Raw genomic sequence first — 12,760 nt, 5'->3', positions numbered from 1 at the left:
GGGGCGGAGGCGGCCGGGCGGGACGGACGCGGCCGGGTTTGGAGCGCGGGCAGAGCGGAGGCCGCAGCAAGGGGCGGCGGGAGCGGGCCGGGGCCGAGCTGTATGGCGCCTGTGGCGTCCTCCTGAGCGGCACGGGCAGCGACGGGCGGCGCGCGGATCGGGCCGCGGCTCTTCCTCGCCATGGGGGACGTGCTGTCCACGCACCTGGACGACGCCCGGCGCCAGCACATCGCAGGTGAGTCCCGCATGGTGCAGCGCGCTGGGGGTCCGGCGGGGAGCCCCCGGGCCACGCCCCCAACCCGGTCGCCCGGCGGCGCGGGAGGCGGGTCTCGGGGGAATCAGGCCCCGGGCAAGGCGGGAGTGGCTGGACACCAAGTCCTGCGTCCGAGCTTGTTGCCTCCACGTTTGGGCGCTCCTTCCTGCCCCCTTATGAGCTCGCCCTTCCCCCGCCCGAGGGAAGTCGAACCTCCCCCTCCTCTACTGGAGCCCCTTACGAGCCGGTCCCTTCGAATCCCCCCAGCACACTACCCTGATGGAGCTGTGGCCCACTCGGCCAGCGTGTCCTGATCTTTCTCCCTCGCTGTCCGGGTCCCCACCTCGTCCTGGCCCCAGCTCTAGTACACGTGGCTGAGGCTTCTAGGGACAGGCCCATCCATGCCTGGTCTGAGCCTGGGGAGTAGGGCTAGGGATAGATGGGGTGCACAGGAGGGGTAGGTCAGAACCCCTGCCCTTTGACTCAGGCTCAAGCAGGGTGCTCCTGCTGGCAGGCGTGTCCAGGGGGCTGGTCAGGGCCGGAGCCCAGCCTCCTCAGCCCCCTCCTTGAGCTAACCCTGCTCCCAGCCTGTCACTGCACAGTGGCCACTTCTCAGAAGGGCGACTGACCCCAGGCTTCCCTGGGGAAGCCCCAGGATTGCGGCAGGGCCCGGGGTCCCTCCTTCCCCAACCCTGGAGAATGGAGAGGTGGGGTGAGAATCTCAGACTGCCTGGGAAACTTCAGTTTTGTGGTTCACCTCTCCCGCCCTGGGTGAGGCTGTCTGGGTGGAATCCCAGCATCTGTTTCCCAGCCGTGAGGTCTTAGAGAAGTCTCTTAATGGCCTGGCACCTCAGTTTTCTCGTCTCTGAAACGGAGTGAATAATTTCTTATTAATGGGTTGTTGAGAGACTCAAGTGACCCACTTCAGGTAGCTTGCTTAGCCCAGGGCCTGGAGCAATGCATGGGGTGCTGGTCCATGGGGTGGGTGCAGCCAATAATCTGTTCCTCTTGTCGAATTTGCCACTCCCTGTCCAGTGAACCCAGAGCAATGTGTCCACCTACATTTATCTTGATGTGTCCTGCAGTCCTGTAGAGTTTCAGCAGCTGTGTTCTGCCTGCTTGTACCCTTGAGAAGAGGGACCAGGTGTCCCTTAACTCTGTGTCTCCAGGTCCCCACGGGTGAACACAAAGGGAAGGGTTGTCCAGTGACTGTGGGACTGGGCCTGCTGCCCGAGTTCCCCCTTTGGGCCAGGCCTGGGCCCCGGGCGCAGGGGTGAGGGTGAGGTAGAAATGAGTCAGACCCTCTCCAGCCTCACACCAGCAGGGGGTTAAGTCTTGGAAAAGCCTTCTTATAGGACTGGCCTGGACTCTGGGAGGAGGAAAGCCCGGGGCGGAGTCTTCCTGTCCCCTCCCTGTCCGTGGCAGCCTCCTGGGGCTCTGTAACAGTCCATCCATTCACGACCTCCTGTTGGGGCCCCTCACCCAGCCTGGGTGGGGTGTGCTACTCCTTCTTCAGTGGGGTTTTTTCCTTCCCCCACACCCAGCTCTTGCTCTCCCCCCTCTTCCTACCTCCTGGGCTCAGAACTGCCAGCACCCCCCACCCACCCCCATTTTACAGGGGTGGAGACTGAAACCACAAAAGGTGAAGTGTCCTCTCCTGGACAGGGTTGGGTTTGTTTTGTGGATACCAGGCTGGGTGGAAGAGGGTTGTACCCACTCAGCCTGCTGGCCCCTCTTCCCTTCTCAACACTTCAGTGCTATTAATAACCCTCTTCAAATGCCTCAAATTCCTGGTCCAGGCTCACCTGGGGGAGCCTTTTAAGTTGGGGTTGGGAGGTTGGAAGCAGGGGAAAGCCTCTAGCCCCCTCCCAAGGAAGCCAGCCACCTTAGAAATTCCTTTTGGAGGGAATGAAAGCTAGCCTTTGCCGCCTCCAGTGATCCATGCCCCCTCCTCACCCCACCCAAGGAGCAGTGAGCACTTTCATGCCAGACAATTAAAATTCCAGAGCCCTCCCTACCTGGGGCCACCCCTTTGGAAGCGTCAGTGTGTAGAACATCCCTTCCCACAGTGGTCTGGGCTCTGAGGCCTGTTGGGGTTCTGTGGTTTGGCGGGCGGGAGGCTCCTGCAGCTTCGTGCCCACCCTGAGCAGGTGAGCAGGTGAATGCCAACCTACAAGTCCTGGCAGAGGTCAGGCACACTCCTGCCCATGGTGCCATTTTGCTGCCACGGTGCCTTTCATCCTGGGATTTCAAAGCCCCTGACAAGCAGGGGCTTGTTCTCACAGTAGCAGCCCCGTGGGGCTGGTGGCAGGATGATTCCTTCCTACTTTTCATGAGGGAGCTTGAGTGGAGGAAAGAGCCCTGACCTGGGAGCTGGGAGGCCTGGGTAACCTCAGGCAGTCACTTACTCTCTGGGTTTCAGTGTCCCTACCTGTGAACTGAAGGCTGTAGGCTACCTGATGGCTGTAGTCCCTTCTGGCTCTGAGAGTCTAAGGGTCCCAGATTTTCCCCATGAATCTCCTCCAGATTTGGGCCAGCTCAGGCTTCCAATACTGACTCCACATTCTGGTAGCTGATGTCAACTTGGGCCGGCATCCTACTTTCAATTTTTTAAATCTGTAGAATGGGAATAATAGTAGTTTCCTGCTGGGAATTTCCTGCAAGGATTTAATGAGATAATGCTGGTAAGAAACTCAGCCCAGTGCTTTGGGGCATAGCAAGTGCTCGGCAAACAGTTGCCATTATTATTGAGAATTGTCATTTATTTTTTAAAAAGATTTTATTTATTTATTTGACAGAGAGAGAGAGAGAGAGAGAGAGAGAGAGAGAGAGAGAGAAGCTGCAGCAGGGGGAGCGGCAGGCAGAGGGAGAGGGAGAAGCAGGCTGCCCACTGAGCAGGGAGCTTGATGGAGGGCTCAGTCCCAGGACCCTGAGATCATGACCCGAGCCGAAGGCAGGCGCTTAACCCAGGCGCCTGAGAATTGTCATTCACTCTGTTACCGATTCTCTAGTAGGTGAGGAGAGTGGCCAAGTGTTTGGAGTTTGAAGGGGGCAATTGTCGCTGTGGTTTGGGTCCTGTTTCTCTGAGATTCGTCCTGTCCCTGGCATCACCAGTGGGTACTGGTTCCTTGCATGCAAGAATCCACCAGGGTTTTTAGAAACCTTGAATTCTGTGTTCCTTGTGCCTTGGCAAATGTGTGAGATGGATGTAAGCTGTCTTGAGTGCGTGTGGGGGGCAGTGATGCCCCCCCCCCCCCCCCCGCCATGACCAGGAAGGAGCTAGGACATGGAGAGGTGGAGGATTTGGCCAACCCACACCTTCCATCTGGCCCAGAGGACAGGGCTGGGATGAGAGAGTAGAAGTGTGTGGGTGGCCCGTGTTGGTGCTATAGGAGGGGTTCTTTGCCACCAAAGCTAGGATAGAATAGGCGAGGGCAGGAGCTTACTGTTGCTCAAGACGTGTAAGTAGGGGCTGGGTGCTGTGCCCTTGGCAGGAGTCCTGGCATTGCCTCGGGGGAGGGCCCTTCTGCCTCCAGGACAGCCATGAAGGACTCAGCCCCTCTGGAAATTCTGTTGGCCGGGATGAAATTATGGGTGCCGAGGGAACCGCATGCATACATAAACTGCCCGTAAGATTTATTACCCGAAAGGGCTGGTAAGGTAGTTGGCCAATACCTGTGCTCCTCCCTTCTGCCGGGCTCACCTTTCCCTTTGCTAATTCTTTTTTAAATAGCAGCTTTATTGAAACATAATTGACCTGCCAGACAATTCACCCACTTAAGTGTCCAGTTCATTGGGGTTTGTGTGTGTGTGTGTGTGTTTTCACAGAATTGTGCAATCATCGCTACAGTCGATTTTTAGAATGCTTTCATCACCCCAGAGAGAAACGCTGTGCCCATTCGTGGTCACTCCCCTTGCCCCCCACCGTCCCCCACCGTGGCAGCCACTGCTTGTGTTGGCGGGTCGCACGGTAACGCACGCACGAGCCATGCGGGAGTGTAAGGTGAGAAAGTATCTTCTCCCTTTGCTCCCACCCCTCCAGAGAAACCGCTGGAGTTTGATGTGTCCCTGTGTCCAGACATGTCTCTGGGTACACACGTGTTTAGCTCTGGCTGTCAGAGTTCCAGTGATGTGTCTCTGTGGTTGGACTTTTTTTCACGTCATCTGTTGTGAACATCTTTCCGTGTCAGAGCGCGTGAGTTGGCCCCGTTCTTATGCGGGTGGGTTTCCTTCTGTGCGTGGTGCCGTTTATTTCCCCATCCCCACCGTCAACGGACATTTATTTGGGTGGTTTCCAGTGTTTTGCGGGAATTCGTGGCGCTGCCCAAACCTCGCACGTGTCCCGGGCCGGATTCTGGCGTCAGAGAGGCCTCGAGGTGGAACTCGAGGGTCACGTTTTTATGTACTGACACCTCGAGCCCCTGAAAAGGCTGGAAACATTTGAAACTCCCTCTCGTCGGTTCGGAGTACTTCAGTACGAAGTGTTATCGCCCTTTTTGACAGTCGGATAGGAGAAAAATGATATCTCGTTTCTTTATAGAGCAAAACGAATAATGCCTTTTTCCGAATTGATTTTGCAAACCTGCCTCTCCATATTTGGGAAAGGGCTGCAGGCCCCAGCGTGAAGGGAGGAAGGTGCCCCTTTTCCACCCCCCGAGGTGTGTGGCTTTCTAGTTGCTGCCCTGAGCTTTACAGAGAGACCAGGCTGGCCGGAAACAGTGCCCAGCCCCGCCTGGGCCTCTGCCCCTTAGCTGAGGTCTGGGTCAGCCCCTGGGGGTGAAGTGTCTGGGGATTCTGCTCTGCTCTTGTATCGGTCTAATATAACGCGCCTTTTGTTGGCGTTGACCTTGCTCTGCCCCTCTGTCCAGCCTCCACTCGGTTCCTTTCCCATCGCCCAGGCCTGAGCTCTGGCCTCACCCCTGCATCCTTCCCCCACACATGGCCACGGAGACCTTTCTAAGCCCAGACTGGGCCATGGTCCCCGCCTGAGGAATGAAGTTTAGAGAGGGGGCTGGGAATCACTCCCCACCATCCCGCGAGCCCCAGGCCAGTTTTTAGCACTATTTCTTCTCTGTGTTTATTGTTCTACATGCCTGAGACCATGACTCAATTTTTGTCTTGCTCCTTTCACCAAACGATTTATAATAAACATCTCTCCCTGGTCTCTACAACCTCCCTGCAAGCATTCCCAGAGGCTGTGTCGCGTTCCACCCGAGGCCATCATATAGACATTTTCTTAGCCTTACCCCTAATGCTGGGTATTAACATATCCCACTGTGACTAGACACTTGGTTTTCAGGGGCAAATTGAGTCACTGTGTTTGTTTCCGTTCCTGCTCTGGTCAGCTTCCCTGCTGAAGACAGACTCATCCCCTTGACCTGCTGTCTGCCAGCCTGCTTCCGCCAATCCGGGCATTTTGAGGGAGGCTCCTTTCTGGGCGCCTGCAATCCCTCTGAGCGTCTTTCCAGGGGCAACAAGCCCCAAGGGCTGTCTGTGAGCCAGGGACAGGGACTGATGACATTGGCCTTTGGGCGTGTGTGACCAGAGGAGTGTGGCTGCTTCCCCAGCCTACCGCCTGCAGGGACTCCACTGGTAGGTCTTCTGCCCGAGGGCAGTGGCTGATAGAGTAGGGAGGGGCCATATCAGGCTCTGAACCATACCTGTCCGATTAGCCATCCTTTAACTGAGCACTTATTGTGTGCCAGGCCTCGCTTGGCCTGTATTATCTCACTGAATCCTTACCCTCAGTGCCATATCCCAGCATTTAAAGGTAGGGCAGAGCAGGGCAGTGGCAGGCCCACACTCGGGAGCCCAAGGCCTTAGCTGTTAAAACCATCCTTCGCTGTGGGTTCCTGGTGCCTAGATTGGGCCTGAGGACAACGTGGAAAAGGCCCCAAAGAGAGGCAGGCGGTGGGGGCAGAGGGCTTGGGAGGGGAACAGAGCGGCATGTGTCAGAGGCCCCCGTGGGTTGCACAAATATATCCCTCCCGACATTACTCAGTCTGAGACTCAAGTCACTCTTTGACCAGTCCTGTTCTCCTCCACGTGGCCCCCTCCTCCTCCGCAGTCACGGCTCATGACTCACTCACCGTGGGTCTCCGTGAGGCAGGCATCAGGCATCATCCTGCGGTTGCAGAAATTCCTGAGCCGGAGCCACGTTTTCCTCTCCCCCTGCCCTTCCCCCATCTGCTTCCCTGCCGCAAGACTGAGGGTTTTTCTCTAGATCGTGCTGGGCAGAGTTTTAAGGAAAGAGGAAGGCAGATACCTAGCTTTAAAACCCTGCAGGGTGGGACAGAGCCACGCCCCTCTCCCGGTAGAATCTTAGGGCCTGAGTCACAGAAGGGCTGCAATCTTCTGATCTCATAGATTTAAAACTGGAAGAACAGGAAGTGCCCACCTCGGCCCGGGCACCTGGTTCCACCCCCTGGGAACTGTCCAGGTTTAGGGATGCGCTCCCCATGGCCTACGGAAGTGAAGGGACCTGCCTGGTGACAGAGTGGATGGCGAGTTAGAAGCAGGGAGTGGAGAGGTTTGGTGCAAGGCTCTGCAGTCAGACTGCTTGGGTTCGAGTCCCAGCTTTGCCACTGGAGGGACTGGTCGTTTGGGGCAAGTCAGTTACCCTTTCTGAGCCTCAGTGGCCTCTCTGAAAGAGAAGGAGAGCACTGGCTTCTTAGGGCACGAGGTCAGGAGTGGCGATCTCTGGATGGTACAGCACACAGGGCCGGTGAGGGGGGCGGGGACAGCATGCTGTTTAGGAGTGTGGCACTTTACCGAGGGACATGTGTCAAGTTGGTCCTGTGGCCAGAGGCACCTGTACCCTGTGCCATGTGCCCCAGGAAGAAAAGGAAAAAGAGAAAGACAGATGGGGACACCCACCCCCTGCCCGGCCAGGTGTGTCTAGAACTAGGCCTGTGGGTCTCAAGCCTGGTTCTGCTAACCATTTGCTGTGTGACCCTGGACCAATGGCTGGGCCTCTCTCTGCCTTTTCTCCCCATCGGTGACCCCAGTATCTACTCATGGGAATTCTCTGTCACTGAAAATCTTTTCTTAGGGATCTCAAGGTAACTTCCAAAGGCAGGGCTGGGAGGGTTTTGATGTTAGAAGTTGAAGTGAAACAGAGTCCCCATTGTGTGCCTGTGAGACCCCACAGAGGTGTGATGAGCTCTGCCCCAGACACACTTGGGCGTTCTTTCTTTAGTTCTTTCAGTCAGTAGTTACTGAGCCCCTCCTGTGTGCCAGGTACTGTACTAGGCACCAGGGACACGCTGATGCTCGCGCCTCCATGGCTCTTGCCCACGTGGCACTTTCTGGCTGGCTGTCTCTCTGCAGGGTGAGCGAGGAGTGTTCTCGGAAGTTTCTGTAAGAAGGTGTGAGAGGGGCTGACCTAGTGGGGAGGGGAGGGTTGAGGTGACGTGGGGGGAGCCAAAGGGCTGGCCTTGGAGGGGAGGGGACTTTGTCTGGAGGATTCTGGGGAGGCTTAGGAGGGTAGGTGAGAGGAGGAGAGCCCAGTGGGGAGGGATGGTCTGGACCAGTCTGGTGGGTATGGGACACGTCAGGGGACAGTGTGTTGGGGGAGACAGAGTAAGCAGGCCTCTGTGATGGGGACGTTCGAGGCTGGGGAGAGCTGGTGTCTGTTCTTGCCAGCCCCATGTGGTGGGTGGATCCCGTAGGGGTTTCATCAAGGCAGCCGGTGGTCCTGCGGCCTCTGCTCCCATTCCACCAATGACAGGAGCCTCACGTCCTTCCTAGGCAGCTCTGAGCATGAGAACCTTCTTCCTTTCCAAGGGCAGAGTGGGAAGAGGGCTGGGTCTGGATTCTAAGGACCCGGTTTTGAGATCCTGTCTCAACTACCCTGACATTCGGCAGCTGTCTTCCCTCTCTGGGCCACAGGTTTCTTACCTGTGAAGTGGGCATAACGGTAGCCCAGACCTGCAAGGTGGTGAGATATTGAGGAGATGATGTGGGTAGAGCTCTTTGCGTTTTAGAAAACCCTGGGTCTTGTTGCCGTTTATCCTTACTGTGTGTATGGCCCATGATAGGACATTGGCCAGGGGAGTCCCTCCTCTCACTGCGATCCAAAGTGCAGGGCGTGGGCTCCAGCGGGTAACTGGGCGCCCAGCAGGGGCAGGGGAAGAATGAATTGTGGTTTGCAAAGTGTGAAGCCCGCTCTCCCACCCACAGATCTGTGGCCAAGCCAACTGTAGCAGCTGTCCAGTCCCCTCAGGTCGAACAGAGCTGTTTGTGGCCAGCCAAGTTTGTTAAGCCAGAATCTTCTAGAAGAAGAGGACTTCGGGCGGAGACTGCTCACAGTCTTGTGCTCCACCCACCTTTAATCACTCTACCTGTCAGCAGCCATTTATGCATGCAGACTGGGAGACGAGAACCTCAGGGCTGCCAGGTGACCCTTGGCAGCTCCTTCTCCCTCTCTGGCCTTGCTTAGCCTATCTGTGTAATGGGTCACTAGGACAATGTGTGGTGCCCTTCTAGCTTCAACCTCTTGGAGCCTGCGGGCCGTGGGCTGCATTGAAGGGGAAGGAGTGATATTTATTGCATGATGCCATCTTGCTGTGGAAGGAAGCGCTCTCTGGAAGCTAATGCCGGACCCGAGCCTGGTGGTGGGGATGAAGCGTTGACATGAGCCCTGATCTCGTGGGACTCATGCCAGCCGCGAAGTTTCCATCAAGCTGGATGTGATGTGGTTTCTGTTACAAAGACAGAGGATCTTTATGTTTTCCAAAGTGCATGTTGGTTTAAACCACTTGGTCAGCCCAGCCTCCAGAGCAGCATGTCTGGCCTTGCCCGAGAGGCAGCTGGCTTCTGCCACCAAGAGCCCTGTGGCCTTGGGCAAGTGTGCTCCCGCTCGGAGCCCGAGCTGTCAGGAAACTGGGAAAGCGAGCCCTGCTTCTGGGGTGTGAAGCTTCTGGGAGGCAGTTGTTCCTGGCCCAGGGAAGGTGCTAGGCAGATGCCAGTTCTGTTTTAGCTGAGTCTGGGGGGAGCTGTCATTTGCCCTGGCCTGCCAGGGATTTCGGGGGTGATCTGGACATCCAGAGGGGGAGGGAGCTGACAATTGTACTTCTGTTTCACTTTTTGTTTTTGCGTTTTTGTTTATTTTTTGGAAGGGTTCCCTGGTGGGAGGTGGGGCGGAGAGAAGAGAGAACAAGGCTTCAGCTTTGGGAGGCTGGGCGGCCCTGGCCTGGTGGGGAAGGTTGGCCTGGGGTTTGCTTGTGGTCTCCTTGGGCCGCAGCTCCCCCTCGCCCTGAATTTCGAGCTTGCTGATGGACAGGGTCTGCTTTTCTTTGCCTGGCCTAGACCCTTCTTCCTCTTAGCTGGGAGGGACCCTTTGCAATCATCTACCCCAACCCTCCTCTGTTTCATGATTGAGTAAAACCGGGGCCCAGAAGGAGCAGAGTGCATACCTCGGTGTCAGAGGCTGCAGGGCTGGGATGGGAACGTGGGCCCCTGACCCCTGCATAGAGTCTTCTCCATCCCTGTCCCCATGCACAGCCCCAGACTGGTCAGGGAAGGAGCAGTTGGCCTGGGTGGGGCTGGAAAGGTTATAATTTTGAAAACCGAGTAAACAAACAAGCCCGCCGTGAGAGAGAGGAGCCCTGTGCTGGCCTTACAGATAGGCCTGTGTCTGAGGAGACAGCCCAGGCCTGTCCCCACGCAGACAGTGAGGCGTTGTGGTGTATTAAAAAAGGCAAAGCTACCCTCCCCTCATGCCCCCACTCCCATATTTAAGGCTGCCGGGAAACAGGGAGGGGGGCTGCTGCCCGGCCTGGCCCCAGGACAGCCCTCCCGGCTCGGCTCAGCCATCATTCACGGCTTCTGGGTGACTTTGGGCAAGGGGGCTTCCTTCTGGGCCTCATCCCCCCCTCTCCCGTCTCTAACGTGCAGCGACCCCCTCTCCTAAGGAAGCTGGCGAGGGTGGGGGAGGATTTGAGCTGGGTGGTTGAACCCAGGGAGCCCAACAGAAACTCTTCATTTCTTTGTGGCTGGAGGCGGGGCCCCCTCTCCGAGCAGAAGGGTTACTTTCTCAGTGACCCGAGAGTCGGCCTGCTCCTGGGGGACAAACCTCCAATCCAAGGCAGGCCGGAGCAGGCCGCTCAGCTCAGCTTTCCTGTTTTCCTGTTGAGATAGGGGCAGAGTCCGAGAGGAGCTGCTTCTGGGCCTTGCCCTGTAGTCTGGGGCTGGGCTGCATGTCTGGCCTGGAGCCCCCCAGGGTGGGGCCCAGCAGACTTCCTGTGAGATTAGGGGCAGAGCCTCTTTGCTCTCTTTCCCCTTTCCTAAGTCCCCTGTGTGGCCTCGGAGAGTCCAGCTCTGTGCCTGGGAGCTCAGTCTAGCCTCCGTTCTGAGCCTCCATTTTCCCCATGGTGCAAAGAAGGAGTTGGATGAGAACCTCTGCGAGACTCTCTGGGTCAAGTTCCAGCCTCTGAAAGGCCTTGGAGGACCCATAGGACCCCCCCACCCACCGCAGCCACAAACACCCTTCCCTGGGCCCCACCTGTGGCAGGCTCGTTGGGGTCCCCCGTCCAGGCCCCTCCTCACCTAGGGTATGAATACCGTAAGGGCTCAGTCCCTGTGGGCTCCCCCGAGGTAGACAGTAGGGGCTCGCAGGTCAGAGCCTGCCCCGCCAGCCGCTAGCCAAATGCCCTTAGGACAGTTATTTGGGTCTTTTATGCCTTAGAATCATTAGCTGTAAATTGGGAGGAATAATAATAAACTTCTCCGGTTAAATTACATTATGCGTGTTTATAAATTACATTTATGCAGTGTTTAACACAGTGCTGGGCACCGTAAATGCTCCACAGTCAATAGGTACAATGAACATGTATTAATGCAAGTTGTTTTATTTCCCGAGCAGTGGCTGAATAAGAAATGTCATTACAAGGTTTACAGGTCTTGCCGCAGAGGGGCCCCGAAGCTGTTTGGGTGAAGCGTCCCGGTAGGTGGAGAGGGTGCCTTGGGGGGGCAGAGGGGAGGGGGCAGATGCGGGTGGGTTCAGAGCCCCGGCTGGTGGACTTCCCCTCTGCCCAGCTGGAAGGAGTGGTTTGGGTCCCACCCACCATGTCTGAGACCGCAGGCCGGGAGTGCGTGTGGCCGCACACGGCTTCCTTCCTCCAGGCGTGTATTCTGACTCACGCCTTTGTGCCTGCCTGTTGTTCTTGTCCTTGAGCCCCGGGGGTGAGGCCAGGAGAAGCAGGGGCCCAGGGATTCGCTGGCGGACAGGTGGACCCTCCCCCTGGTGCAGGGGAGGGGACACCTGGTCCTGGTCCTGGCGCCCCTGTCGACTCACGGGGTGTCAGGCACCGAGCACGTGCATGGACCAATGGCTCCCTCTGTGCTTGGCACCCGAACCAGGTTTACCCAGGCCCTGGCCCGTGGAGAGCTCCAGGCTAGGCAGGAGAGGCGCCTCCAGCCAATGGTTACTCACTCGTTAGTTAATTATCAGAGGGCAAAGCGTGACCAGATGCCCACCCTCCTGGAGAGCTTGCAGGCGTGCTGGCCCCGTGAGGACTGCGAGGACTGCCGTCCTATCTGGTCCTATCTGCTCTGCAGTGCCTCCCATTTGCCCTCTGGCCACAGATGAGGAAGCAGGCTCCTGGTGACCAAGGGACCCGCCCAGGCCCTTTTCCCTTCTTGGTGCCTCAGTTCCTCGTGGGGAAAATGGGCCCGTCTGGGAGGAGTGCTGCGGCTGGCTGTCCCCTGGGTTTTAGGCTGATGAACACCAACCTCAGGGACTGCGCAGCCTGTGTCCCTACGCAGAAACAGGAGGTGCGGAGGCCACTGGGACTAAGGCACTGGGTCCTGTAAAGGCTGTGTGGGAAAGGGCTGCCCGAGGAGGGCGGTCCTCCTCTGTTCCCAGCACCGGTAGGGGCAACAGCAGAAAGGTGGCCCCAAGGCCCTGGTGAACCCTGGCCTGCCGTTCCACACCAGGTGTGTGAGGCACATGCCACACCAGGAATTTACTTGAATGTAGCTAAAAGGTTAGATTACGTTACAACATCAGTTACAACAGGGAAAAAAAAAAAAGGAGGGAGGGAAACAGTGTCTATCAGTAGGTGATGTTCAGTGGTACAGTGAGAAGCCACGAACTGGCTGGACTTCAGAGAGAGTATTCTCCCTCTGCTCCTAGGGGTGGCAATAGCAACAGACGTTCGATGGGCACTTTCCGCGCCCAGCCTGGGAGGCACCTGTGCCCGTGCATGGATGAGTGGGGGGTGGTTCAAACCAGAGATGGTGGATTGAGTCCCCAAATGGAGTCCCTCTCTGTGCCCGGCCGTGAAGCTAGGTGTGGGTGGGGCCGGTGAAGTGGTGAGGGGTCAGTGGGTTCTCGTCCAACTGGAAGAGTCTGCCCCCCACCTGTCCTCCAGCCCATAGGTGTCCTCACTCAGCGTTTCGCCAGAATGCTGCTCCCGGCCCCCCCAGTGATGAGTGTGCCGTGCTGGCCGCTTGGCATGGGGTGTGGGCTGCCGGAGGCGTGTGAGGCACACCGGGCTTGAGGAC

At 57.4% G+C, this 12,760-nt stretch overlaps 1 protein-coding gene across 1 annotated transcript in view; it reads left to right on the top strand.

The window, feature by feature from the left end:
• Positions 1–6: 6 nt before the first annotated feature.
• Positions 7–12,760, top strand: part of NIBAN2 (niban apoptosis regulator 2) — a 51,680-nt gene continuing 38,926 nt past the window's right edge. The window contains exon 1 of the mRNA XM_034664564.1: positions 7–235. Within this exon, the coding sequence (XP_034520455.1) occupies positions 181–235 (55 nt within the window). The 5' untranslated portion in view covers positions 7–180. The remainder of the gene's footprint in view (positions 236–12,760) is intronic.

This window comes from Ailuropoda melanoleuca, chromosome 7 (genome assembly GCF_002007445.2).
Source record: "Ailuropoda melanoleuca isolate Jingjing chromosome 7, ASM200744v2, whole genome shotgun sequence".
Taxonomy (NCBI): domain Eukaryota; kingdom Metazoa; phylum Chordata; class Mammalia; order Carnivora; family Ursidae; genus Ailuropoda; species Ailuropoda melanoleuca.
This window is presented reverse-complemented; position numbering and strand designations above follow the sequence as displayed.